Source organism: Melanaphis sacchari, unplaced genomic scaffold (assembly GCF_002803265.2).
Source record: "Melanaphis sacchari strain LSU unplaced genomic scaffold, SCAv2.0 Contig43_pilon_pilon, whole genome shotgun sequence".
Lineage (NCBI taxonomy): Eukaryota > Metazoa > Arthropoda > Insecta > Hemiptera > Aphididae > Melanaphis > Melanaphis sacchari.
Window position 1 is genome coordinate 3,584,695 of NW_020271284.1, and position 12,388 is coordinate 3,597,082.

Below are 12,388 nucleotides of genomic sequence, written 5' to 3' on the forward strand. Positions count from 1 at the left end.
GAATTCAAATGTTTTACTCTATAATTTTTTTTTTTTCAAGAAAACAATTGGTGAACATAATGGACTATAACAATGTTACCTATGAAGAAAACCTTTGAGCATATTAAAATATTAACAAAAATTATGTTCTTTTAATATTTTTTTATTTCTTATTCCAGAGTACTGACTCCTAGGTATTACCAGATTGTAAATAAGATAATCTTATTTTTTTATTTATTTAAATTCTCATTCACTAACAAAATTTTATAAAATAATATATTAATTATTAATAATAAAAAAATACGTAAAAGTTTTACAATAATATAGTCATAAAGTACATTTAAAATTAAAAAAAAAAAAACCAGAATTTAAGGGTTAAAATTCTTTGCTGAACCCCATACACATAATAGCCTAGAGGCTATCATTTAAAATTAAAAAATGTAAAAAAAAAAACATACGCAATAAAGAATTACAAATATATACATTTTTAAATTTTTATAAGTGCATTATTTATTAAAATTATTATTATCATACATTAACATTATTGGAATATTTAGCCCAATCATTATTACAAGGTTCTAATGGTAAAACCCAACCCACAGGAATACTGCTAGATGCTGAAACTTCGTTTTCATCAACAACATATTTATCCCAACCTCTCCTATATTAAATAAAATAAATTATTTGAATATTTAATATTAAATAGTAAAACAAATTAATAATACCGTATTTCAAGGAATGTATAATTATCAACCACCATTTCATGAGATCTACAACTTGGACCAAAAAGAACACGATCCCATTTTGCTAACTTTTCTTGAATTTCAATTCCTCGTTTTTCATGTTTTTTTGCTTCGGCTTCAATAAGCATATTTTTCAATTCTTTTTCTTCTTTATTATAATCTGCTAATTTTTGCTGCCAAAGTAATTTTAATTTATCTACAGCAAATAAATATTACATATAATTAAATATAAATAATATATATTAATTTAATTATTAATTTTATAATATACTTAAGGAATTTTCTAAAAGTGGATTTTTTCTTTTATTAACACAGTTATAAAGTCTAATTTTTCTTAATTTTTCCAAACTATCTAACAATGCTAGCTGATTTTTTGCATCTTCGATTTTTCCTTTAACCCCTTTTAGAACAATGTTGGCTTCAGTTTTAGTTTTGTTAACCTAAAATAAATTGTAATTAATATTAAATTATTAAAAAACAAGGAATTAAAAAATATTACTCTTTTTTCTTTTAGAATATTTTCTTTTAAAGTATTTTGCCAAGCATCGATCTTTCTACTTATTTCTAGGGTTTCATCTTTTTTTTGGGATTTAATTAGTCTTAGGTTAGATTTAAGTCTCTTTAATCTGTCCCTTTTTTTCTTTCTCTTTTCTAATCGAAATTTTAACTCAGACAATGAATCAGTATCAAAATGTAATGTTGTTATAATAGAATCGATTTGTTTCTGAAAAAGAAAGAACATGGTAATTTATTTTAGTTTCATTAATTACTGTTATTTATATAGTATTCACTTTATCTAAGATTAAATCGGAAAAAGTTTTATCCCATTCAGTTTTTGTCATAGTTGATATATTCTGTTCCATAGTGGTTTTGTTATTATCCATATTTTCAAGTAATTGTTTACATTCTTTTACAATATTGCTGATTTGATTAATCTAAAAGAAGAAAAAAAATTAGTAAATATCTAACAAATATAATAAATATTTTAGGAATTTACTTCAACTACATTTGTTGATTTTACATTCTTTACTGTTATATCTTTTTTTTTGAAGGCTAACCACTTTTCAATCCAAATAGTAGTTTCGTCTTTTAAAGCTTTTGGTATAGGACATAAATGTTGAAGAATATATTCTTCATCAATATCATCCGGAAGAGATGAAAATGAATTGCTTATATTTTGATTGGATGGTACATATTGTTCTTGATAGTATTGATTACTAACATTAACACCATAAGGTATATTATAGTTTTGTGCTGGTGTATTAAATGGCAATAGAGGTGGGTGAATACAAGGTAAATTATAATCAAAAATATACGCTGGTTGAATGGGTTGAGGTGGCATAATAGGAGGTGGAGGACATGTTAACCAAAAGTTATTAGTATTTGCCTCAGAATATCTGTTATTATGAATATTTTGTTCAGACATTTCAGGATATTAGAAAAAAAAGTTTGAATAGTAGTTTTAGTTAAGAAAAAAAATGTTAGTGTTTTAAATGAATGAAAAAAGAATTATAGAAATTAATTAATTTCTTTTTCAGCCTCAGCTAAAAACTTTTGCGCATTTAAATAATCTGGTTCATCTTTAAGCTCTTCACAATCAGCTACAACACTTTTCAAATCTTCAAATGCAGCTTTTAATCTTCTTTGAGTGTCCGGTATCATCATCTGTGACTCTCTTAGTACTTCTTCTTGTTTTTTAAATGTACTTTCATCAATTCCTGTAAATATTTTTTAAATATAATATAAATTTTGTAACTAAAAAAAACAACAAATATTAACTTATTTTCAAAACTATTTTGAATATAAATTTTAAAATAATTAAGCAGTGATATAAAACTGTATTAATCTCAATTTTTTTTTTGCAATTGAATTTTTTTAACTAATTTCAGGTCACTAAATTTATTTAAAATAAAAAAATTTTAAGTTATAGCACCAAAGCAATATCACGCTTGAATGGACTTAAAATTTATAAATATAATAGATTAGTAATGTATGAATATTTTATACTTAAATTAATAAATTGTTTTTTTTTTATATATAATTTTGATTAGAGCACTTTTGAGTATTGTTATTATTTATCATAAAAGCTTGATGAAGTACCCTGGGGAATAACTATATGCTCCTTTTCATTCTCATATGAAATAGATTAACTATCAATGTCTAATGATTTATTTACCAAAAAATTATTTTTTTGGTGGGAACTTGGTTTGTTAAATATGTTATATTCGTCAGAAAAATCAAATTCGTCTTCACTTACGTTCCAATAGACAACTTATAGTGCAATTTTCACTTCATCAATAAATTCGTTCATTCAAAATTTTAAATTAATAACTTATCTAATTAAGTCAGAAATAGTATTAGGATTAAGAATGTTATACTGAACGAATAATAACACTATGGAGAATAATTCAATGTTATTCTTTACTGCAATTTCAAACTTGATTTTAGATTTTAAAAAATAATGAGCTACACTAGGTTAGTAAGTCAATAATACATACATTGAACTTACCAGCCTCTTTCAATTTCTGAACTTTTTCCTGTTGTTGTTCTGTTTCTTGTATATACATAAGTTTCTCTTTTGTTAATCTTTTCACTACTCCAGTTTTGATCTTTAAAGTCTTGATACGAGGATCAGCCATTACTATACTTTCTGTAAAGATTAAATAAAATATACGCGAGAGTAATTAGGTACCTTAGAAGAGCACAATGTTACGAATTGTTAAAACTTGATAAAAATATTATACAATTAAGCGTCTACTGTATAAGAAAATAATAATTGTGACATCTAAAACTCCAAATAGAAATCAATTATCACAAATTGACCACAAAATTACAATAATTGTTAATCCATTACAGAAATCATGGATTTATGAATTTCTTTCATAAATATAACCTAAAAACTACATGAAATTATAAATTAAATCCCGTGCTACCTACTACGAAAACGCCAAACGGCTATTATAGCCTGCTGCTGTTACAGGGATAACGATACAATAGTCACAGTAATAAAGTATTGTTGACCGTGTTAACCATGATTATTATCAAGTACTAAAGTTAAAATTATTTTATAACTCCAATTTTTCACTTAATATTATCATAATTGTCGTGGCTAACTAGTAACTGTTAACAAATAAAATGTCAAAAATGATTTATTAAATTGATGATATCAAAAAGGCGTACAAAAAATAGACGTGCATATTGTAATAATTAATATTAAATTGACGTCTCAAAGTCTAAATATCTTTTGAGTCTACGTTATTTCCTAATTGTTATAGTATTATTAATCATTACCCTTTACATTAATTTACATATTTAACGTTTATTATTCACAAACTATCTTTAAATTTATTTTTGTGCTCATAACTAAACATATTTAAAATTATGGATGTAGATGATAATTTCCCAGCTGCTAAGCGCATCATTAATGAAATTCAAAGTATAGTCAATAGTGATTCAAAACTGTGAGTATAAACCAATTCAGTTTTTGTGTTATTGAGGTGTTTTGAAAAATCATTATAGTTTCACTAATAAAAATAATATTTTAGGAAAGAATTTGATCTAGTCATCCAACCAGAAAGTCAAAATAAATCTCCAGTGATATATGTAGACCATTGTTTAGGTCTAGAGTCGTGGTGTGTACGTCATGTATATGAATATGTCTACCAAAAACTTATTTCTGTAAGAAAACGATTAAAAAGACAAGGTAGCACTTTTGTTAATAAAAAATTAACAAATAAACTTATTGTTTAATGTTGATAATTTTAAATTTGTATGCGATTTATAAATATATGTATTATATTTTATTTAGTATACAATGAAACAATACCATTGCTTACATCTGCTCTCTTATTAAATCCAGAAGTCTTGACATTTTGGAATATGAGACGAGAGTTAATTCTTGATGGATACCTGAAACCAGATGATGAATTACGATTTTCAGCTGTTGTTTTAACATTTAAACCTAAATGTGCTGAAATATTCACTTACAGAAGATGGATATTTTTTAACATTTTAAAAGGTAAAACAATTTAGATAACTATTATTTATTAGAAATAAATAGTATACATTTCTTTAAAATCTCAGTTGATATTCAACTCTATTAAAATATTACTAATAAAAGTAATAATATTAAATTTTATTTTAATAAAATTTTAGTAACTTATTGAAATATTTGCATCAAAATACAAAATAGTTAAGCTCTTACAATACAATATTAAATTACAATAAATAAGATGAAATCATTTATCAAATAATAAATGTTAATCAAAAATTAAAAAATAGTCCATTATCAAATTTAAATATTTATTTACTAGTGTAAAAAATTATACAGATCTTGATCACAGTACATAATACAATTTTTTAAATATAATAAAAATATAACATTAACATAATACAAATACAAAACATAACGTACAATAATTAATAATCATAAAAATCATATTGGTAATTAATGAGCTAATTAATATAAATTACAATTAAAATAAAATAATACTATTACATCATAAATACTGATTAAGTATAAAATTATGAGTTTGAAAAACATTCATTCGAGGGATACAATTCTTGTGTTAAAAAAATCAAAACATTTAAGATATTATCAATGAGGTAATTATAACCATAAAAAGTACAGTTGGCTGAATTTGAAAATATAGGATAATGACTCAATAGATATTTAGGGAAGTTAAAATGTACTGATTACAGTAATCGAGGATAAGATGTAAAGCCGTTTAAAAATTTGAACATTAAACATATATCTGTAAATCTACACCTAAAGGCTAGAAATTCTAAAATAAGAATAGTTTAAATGTTTATTTTTTTATAATATTCCTTAAGAAAGGGTTAAGAACTACATTACAATTTTTTTATTAACAAAAGTGGTACTAAAACCTTCATTAGACTATCAGGTATAACGGTAAAAAATTTCAGCCAAATCTGTTCAGTAGTTATCTTGGTTAGCACTGTCGTAGAAAACCCCTTACAATTTTAATAAATATAGTATAGATAATAGATAATATAATACTTAGGTACTAAGAACTAAATTCCATAAGTTATACCAACAATTTCAATTTTTTCTTGATGAGAGCTTTACTTAAAAAAAAAATTATTACTCAATTTATTTATATTATTAATTGGTAGTTGGTTTTAATTAAACTATTATAATAATTGTGAATATGTTGTATTATTGGTACATAGTTTCCTATTTTAAAATTCAAAAGTACATCTTTCATGGATTTATTAATCAAAAAAATAAAAAATAATAATAGTATATTAAATTTACAACCCTGGGGATGACAGATAATAAACATATAAAAAAACTTGTTTTAAAACTAATACATTTTACATTTTTTTTCAAAATTTAAAATTAATTCTTAATAACTGTATACAAAAGGAAAATATTTAAAAATTACCCTAAAAACTTTTTAAAATGAATTATTGTACATAAAAATAAAACACATTTATAACTTGTATAATAATCAATCATATACTGAAAAATATGTTAAACATGCAGTACATTTTTATCCCTACCAACTCTATTTATTACATTGTTTAATTTGTATTAGACATTATTTATAAATATAATACACAAATACTTTGTTATATGTGGTGGGTTATTATGCATTTAGCCTTTTGTATTTTTTTATTATTCATAAATCATAATTCATAATATGTTGTCTATTTGATAATAAGGTATTTTGACTATCTAATCTAGTGGTTCTCAATCTTTTTATACTCATGGTGCATTTCTTATAACTATCATATAATCATCCTATATTTGATGGAACACTATAGTAATAAAATAATAAGAAACAAAAAAAAGACATTTTAATTTTAATTGTTATCTTTTATTATTAATATGTTATATAATTAAAAACTTAATGTGATATTTGGCTTTTTTTTTTTTTTGTAATTTGACTGATACGACGACACTGTTTCTCTCATTTTTTCTTCTAGTCCTTGGATTTTTTCTTTTTTCTTGATTGTAATATTTATTAGCGTGGAAAACCCTAACTTGCAAAAATATGAAGTCGAGAGTTGCAACAAAATTACTAAAGCTTATTCTGATATTTTTGAAAATTATTCTTTGATTGATATCCAAAATTAAGTACTGAGAAATTTCTATTTTTAATACCTAATAATACTATATGTATGTACCACAGTTGCGGCACACTAGTTGAGAAACACTGAATTCTAATCTAACCTAGTTTTTCACATTGTCAACAATATGTACATCTTAAAATTAGATGTGTAATTAAATCAAAATAAACATAACTGTACAAATAGTATTATATCTTAGGCAAAATATTTATTTATTTATTTTTTACATATTTGTTTATAGATTTTAGCTCTAACCATATTATACGCAATGAGTTAACCATAGGATTAACAGCTGCTGCTGGCTATCCAAGTAATTACAATGCATGGAATCATTGTTTTTGGTTTATCCAAAAATCACTTGAACAAGACAACTTTTCTTTGATTTCCCATGAATGGGAAAAAACTAAAATTTGGTGCAGTGAACATGTATCCGACCATAGTTGTATGCAATACAGACAACGATTACTTAAATGTTTAGTTGCTGATAAAAGGTGCTTACAGCACTTAGAATGTTGTACATCTAAATTACTTATGCGGTTTTTTAATTCTGATGAAAGACATAAACTTATGAGGCCATCAGAAGAATATTTTGATGATGCTATTGGTGTTGCTTTAGATGAATTATATTTCAATGAAGATCTGATTGTGATGTATCAAAATCATGAATCTCTATGGAATCACCGAAGGTTTTTATGTTATTTATTAGTTAATATTTATAAAATTGATTGTATTAAAGAAGCATTAATGAATAATGAAAAAAGAATTTCTACTAAATTATTAAAAAGTAATGAGTTGTATGTTAAAAAACATATTTTGTGGCTTCAAACAGTGTTAAGCATTCCTATAAAAATAATTTAACTTTAATAACTATTATAAATTTATTGTATTGATTAAATGATATAATTGGATACTTGTTAAAATTTAAAAATCAAAAATGAAGAAAATGTGACAAATAATGAGTGAGATTTTAATTTTTAAGTTAATATTGTAGTTAGTAATATTTATTTTTAGATGTAGTAATAATTTTTTTTCTTGATTTTATTTCTGGTGCCAATGAGACAGTTTTGTACAGATTAGAAATTGTATTTATATTAAAAATGTATTTTACATTGTGTTGAAAATAAATTAAGTGGTAAAACTGAAATGTATTTTTGAAAACATTATAAATTTAATAAGATTTCCATCAATTGTAATTATTTTAAAAGCTCTTGATGGTTTATTAATTTATGTAGTTTATTTATCCTAAAATTAATTATTACAATATAAATTAATCACTAAAATAAATTTTAAGATAGTTATGCTTATTAAATGTTAATTCTTAAGTTTTAACATAGAAATTAAACACTGTGTAGGAAGAATTCTATTAAAATTAAAATGTATGGAGCTGAAATTAAATATTATTTATTTTTTTTTTTTTTATATTAGAAAATATTTTAGCTAGATACTATTTTTATCTCAACTATTATGGTTAAGTAAGAAATAGTATGTGTGTTGCTAAAATTCCCAAGTGGTCACCCATTGAGGAATTAGCAACAAACACTGGCGCGTCCACTGCACCATACCTTGCCACTATTATTTATTTTTAGTTTTAAAGTAAATTATATTAGTGAACATTTTGCATGCAACATAGGTGTTTTTATATGTTTATTCTATTTTCTACATATCTATCAATCTAGTGATGCAATAATAAGTTTAAAATAAACTTATTTTCACCTTGATGTCCAATTGTGAACCATTTAACCTTTGACAATCACCTAACTGACCAATATGCATTAAAAACCAAATATATCTAAATTCAGTTGATTGAAGATTCTTATTAATTATTATTAACATTATTATTATTAATTGATTATGTTTATAAAATACTCACTTATCAAATAATATTGTTCAATATTTTGTACTGCAATATGTTAAATATTTTCAAGTTGTTTGGTTTAGATTTCATTTTAGACATTTAAAAATTTAATAGAAAACAAATCCATTAATAGTAAAAACATTTTGTGAATTAATGAAGTAGAATATAATTGCATCATAGAATAAACAGTAAACTCAACTTCAATCAAATTAAACATTTAAAAATGTATAAGTATTTTTCTAAATGTATTTTAACTACAGAGCAATGAAGGTTTAATATTCCAGTTACTAGTATATCATAAATATCCTAATTACAATGTATCATAACTTTAATTGCATTACCAACACCAGTTTCAGCTGTTTTAAAAGCTTCCAACGATTCTTCAATTTTAAAATTATGAGTGATTAATGGTTTCATGTTTATTTTTCCTGTGGCAATTAAAGCCAATGCATCTTGATAACTAAAGCAAAATTATAGCCATTAATAAATAATATAAAATTTAATTATTTAATTAATTTGTCTATTGATAATTTACTCATTAGCATAGCGAAAAACTCCTCTAATGTCTACTTCTCGAGATAATGCATTGAATAATGGCAACTGAACATTGCTTGATGCTCCCATACCAACAATTGTTAATACTCCTCCAGATTTTGTTAACTAAAATATAATAATTTATTTATCAAATATGTAACATATTAATATATTATTTAAATATATGCAGCTAAATGCATAATGTTAATGTTTGTAGAGATTTTATTAATTACATACTCAGCTTATGACAAATAAATATTATATTTTAATGCTTACCTCTATTCCCATTTTAATAGTTTGTTGAAAACCACTACAATCGATAGTAACATCTGGAAGCTCATTGTCAATTTCATTTCTTACATTTTCTATTGCTTGTTCGTCTGAATCTCCTCTATTTATTCTGATCGTTTTGTAAGCACCCATTTCTTTGGCTACATTAAGTCGAAATTCTATTAAATCTGTTATATAAATTTTTGTAGCTCCCATAGCTTTTGCAGTGATCAATGTAACCAAACCAATTGGTCCAGCTCCTAAAATTAATACTGTAGAACCAACTTTAACACCTCCTCTTTTGCAAGCATGGACTCCAACAGAAAGTGGTTCTAATAGAGCACCTTCTTCTAAAGATACATGATCAGGTAATCTAAAAAAACAAAGGTTTAAAATTTATAAGAATAAAAATAATTGGTTAATTTTGATCGATATTTAAATAACCTAGTATACAATATAACCATTAGGAATTAATTATAAGTACAAGTGTACAACTAACCAAATTAAGATTATGTATGACTGTAATTGATAGATTGTCAAATGTCTGATAATTAGTTATTAAATTTATACACTATGATAAAGTATAAATTAAAAATAGATATTTAATAAAATAATATTTATTATTTAAAAAAAAAAATCTTACTTATAACAAAAATCAGCAGCATGTACATAGTAACGAGTCAAATTTCCATCTATAGGTGGAGTAGCACAAAATTTCATTTCAGGACATAAATTGTATGAACCAATCTTACAAAACTGGCACATACGACATGGTACACCTGGTTCAATTGCAACTCTATCGCCTATAATGAAGATTTACATACATTTTTTGAAATTTTTGCTATTAATTTAATTTGTACTAACCAACTTTAAGATTTTTAACACCTTCTCCAAGCTTTTCTACAATTCCACTGGCTTCATGACCAATAACCATTGGCTCTTTAACAATATAGTGACCTATAGCTCCATGAACTAAATAGTGAACATCTGAACCACATATTCCTACACGTTGAATCTTCAATAATACTTCTGCAAAATTAATTTATAACTAAATATTTTACAGCAATTTTTTTTAGTTTATATTGTTACCATTATGTCCAGGTTTTGGTATTGGCCGTTGTTCCTAACAGAAGAAAAAAAAGACAAAATCGATTAATTAAGTAAAAAATTGTAAATAATAGAATTAGTAATTTATTATACACTAACAAGTCGTAAATCTTTAACACCATAGAGTACTGATGTCAAATTATCCTTTTCGTTGTTTATACTTGAATTGGCCATGTTAACTAAAAAATATATTAAAATGAATGATATTTTTTGAATAAATTAAAAACCTATCAATAACGACTAATTAATTCAAGTTTTGTTAAAGAAATGTAGTAGCACTGTGGGATATACCTATGTAAACATGATTAATCAAGGTTAAAACAATTAAGAATTTGTTTAGAAACATGTACTTCTAAGATAGTGATTATCTGTACTTTGTACTTTGTAGGTTATCGTTCAGGTTAGTTCAGATAAATTAAATAATTTAAACTTTATTAATTTTCATTGTACAACTACCATTGTTACAATTTATTACAAAAAATTAATTATTTTTTATCTAAGATCCTATTTTTCGTTAAAAACTATCTGTTAATTTTTATACTAGTCACTTTTTTTCGCTGTATAATACTTATTGGTTATTATTGTTATTTTTACTATTTTATTTTTTATTTTTTTTTGGTAAGTATTCGGAAGAAAACTAAAATTACAATACGGTAAAATAAATGCCTAGGCATTAGAAAAAAAAACCCAAATTTTTATTAGATATTGAAATTACTATGTATACATAAACTACTTAAATATAATACATACAGTGTGTTTAAAATGTATGAAAATTTATATTTTTTATTTTTGCATAATCTTATAAACTATAATACACATTTTAGTAGATAACTTTCAAAATATATTTCCCCTTATTTAAAAAAAATAGAGCCAAGATATCAAACTTTGATTTTTAAGCGGCAGTTTTGAATTTTATATTATAGCATACGGGTTTAGAAACAATATATTATGTTAGTTGGTATGGTCGTTATAATAATCCTATTTTAAGGATTTATAATATTAGTTTACTATTTCGTGAACACCGTATAATGGCCTGTATCTATAAAGAATATATTATAGACAAACATGATATACAGTGGCGCTCATCTCTAGAAATACGCCTAAAAACCGTTACTTCTTTTATAATTTAAAATAAGTAGCTACCTACATTATTAAGCATAGTTGAATATTAGAAGGAAACAGTGTGGAACATCAATTATTGTAATACAGCTATAAAGATATGTAGCGGCGTCGATCACGGGTATCAACTGAGGTACATTCCCCTGCAGAACTATTTATGGGTGGGGGTGGTAATAAGTGATCACTGATCTGTGTTTAGTAATCATACCTATTTAAAAATCATCATTTAACAATAATAGTAAGTATAAAGTATATATGTAGTAATAGTATGACAGGCCGCTAGGTCAAATACTATATTATATATTATATTTTAATTATAATATTTGTATTATTTTTATATTTAAAAAAAACTGATTATAATGTAATGTAACTATAAATTTTCCCTGATACTTAAAGCTTGTCGATAAAATAATACAAGTATGTATTAATTACGTTTAAAATGTTATTTTGTTATGCAGTATCTTGTCCGTATATAATTAGAAATAAATAAGGTAGATACTAGGAGCTTAGCTAGAATTTTTTTTTTAATGGGTGCGGTCTTTACACCAACATTTTTTTCCATAACATGGAATTATAGATCGGTGTCACTGTAGATATGTGTAAGTGGGTCCTAAACAAATTCTGTTATTATACAACACCGTTTAATTTAGACTTGTACGCCACAGTACGCGAATTTATAAATTGA

General features: G+C 24.2%; 4 protein-coding genes across 5 annotated transcripts; 1 reads left to right on the forward strand and 3 right to left on the reverse strand.

Moving 5' to 3' along the window:
* Window positions 1-291: 291 nt before the first annotated feature.
* LOC112597697 lies at window positions 292-2,198 on the reverse strand. Its single transcript, XM_025343866.1, has 6 exons — window positions 1,720-2,198; window positions 1,514-1,657; window positions 1,222-1,446; window positions 994-1,162; window positions 705-918; window positions 292-640 (listed from the first exon to the last, which is right to left on the reverse strand). Exons 1-6 carry the CDS (start codon window positions 2,146-2,148, stop codon window positions 508-510), a joined length of 1,314 nt encoding a protein of 437 aa, XP_025199651.1. The 5' UTR covers window positions 2,149-2,198; the 3' UTR covers window positions 292-507.
* Window positions 2,181-3,758, reverse strand: LOC112597696 (tubulin-specific chaperone A). 2 transcript variants are annotated; one of them, XM_025343864.1, is made up of 3 exons: window positions 3,656-3,758; window positions 3,232-3,372; window positions 2,181-2,440 (listed from the first exon to the last, which is right to left on the reverse strand). In XM_025343864.1, the coding sequence occupies exons 2-3, from the start codon at window positions 3,359-3,361 to the stop codon at window positions 2,241-2,243; spliced, it is 330 nt and encodes a 109-aa protein (XP_025199649.1). In that variant the 5' UTR covers window positions 3,362-3,372; window positions 3,656-3,758; the 3' UTR covers window positions 2,181-2,240. The 2 variants fall into 2 exon arrangements, with proteins under 2 accessions (XP_025199649.1, XP_025199648.1); XM_025343863.1 differs by having other exon boundaries at window positions 3,660-3,754.
* Window positions 3,759-3,917: 159 nt separating this feature from the next.
* Window positions 3,918-7,701, forward strand: LOC112597695 (protein prenyltransferase alpha subunit repeat-containing protein 1). The gene is made up of 4 exons (XM_025343862.1): window positions 3,918-4,183; window positions 4,268-4,425; window positions 4,531-4,740; window positions 7,060-7,701. Exons 1-4 carry the CDS (start codon window positions 4,104-4,106, stop codon window positions 7,674-7,676), a joined length of 1,065 nt encoding a protein of 354 aa, XP_025199647.1. The 5' UTR covers window positions 3,918-4,103; the 3' UTR covers window positions 7,677-7,701.
* Window positions 7,702-8,821: 1,120 nt separating this feature from the next.
* LOC112597838 (sorbitol dehydrogenase-like) lies at window positions 8,822-10,857 on the reverse strand. Its single transcript, XM_025344064.1, has 7 exons — window positions 10,684-10,857; window positions 10,567-10,600; window positions 10,342-10,506; window positions 10,121-10,280; window positions 9,484-9,850; window positions 9,209-9,333; window positions 8,822-9,133 (listed from the first exon to the last, which is right to left on the reverse strand). Exons 1-7 carry the CDS (start codon window positions 10,756-10,758, stop codon window positions 8,980-8,982), a joined length of 1,080 nt encoding a protein of 359 aa, XP_025199849.1. The 5' UTR covers window positions 10,759-10,857; the 3' UTR covers window positions 8,822-8,979.
* Window positions 10,858-12,388: the final 1,531 nt, after the last annotated feature.

Excerpts from the sequence above, each read along its gene's own strand:
- LOC112597697 (XM_025343866.1), bottom strand. The coding sequence starts at position 2,148 with ATGTCTGAACAAAATATTCATAATAACAGATATTCTGAGGCAAATACT. Across the intron at positions 1,658-1,719 it reads AATCAACAAATGTAGTTGAA|ATTAATCAAATCAGCAATAT; the intron begins GTAAATTCCTAA and ends TTCTTCTTTTAG. Across the intron at positions 1,447-1,513 it reads CCGATTTAATCTTAGATAAA|AAACAAATCGATTCTATTAT; the intron begins GTGAATACTATA and ends TTTCTTTTTCAG.
- LOC112597696 (XM_025343864.1), bottom strand. The coding sequence starts at position 3,361 with ATGGCTGATCCTCGTATCAAGACTTTAAAGATCAAAACTGGAGTAGTG. Across the intron at positions 2,441-3,231 it reads TCAGAAATTGAAAGAGGCTG|GAATTGATGAAAGTACATTT; the intron begins GTAAGTTCAATG and ends AAATATTTACAG.
- LOC112597695 (XM_025343862.1), top strand. The coding sequence starts at position 4,104 with ATGGATGTAGATGATAATTTCCCAGCTGCTAAGCGCATCATTAATGAA. Across the intron at positions 4,426-4,530 it reads AAAACGATTAAAAAGACAAG|TATACAATGAAACAATACCA; the intron begins GTAGCACTTTTG and ends TATTTTATTTAG. Across the intron at positions 4,741-7,059 it reads ATTTTTTAACATTTTAAAAG|ATTTTAGCTCTAACCATATT; the intron begins GTAAAACAATTT and ends ATTTGTTTATAG.
- LOC112597838 (XM_025344064.1), bottom strand. The coding sequence starts at position 10,758 with ATGGCCAATTCAAGTATAAACAACGAAAAGGATAATTTGACATCAGTA. Across the intron at positions 10,281-10,341 it reads TGTTAAAAATCTTAAAGTTG|GCGATAGAGTTGCAATTGAA; the intron begins GTTAGTACAAAT and ends TCTTCATTATAG. Across the intron at positions 9,334-9,483 it reads CTATTAAAATGGGAATAGAG|TTAACAAAATCTGGAGGAGT; the intron begins GTAAGCATTAAA and ends ATTATATTTTAG.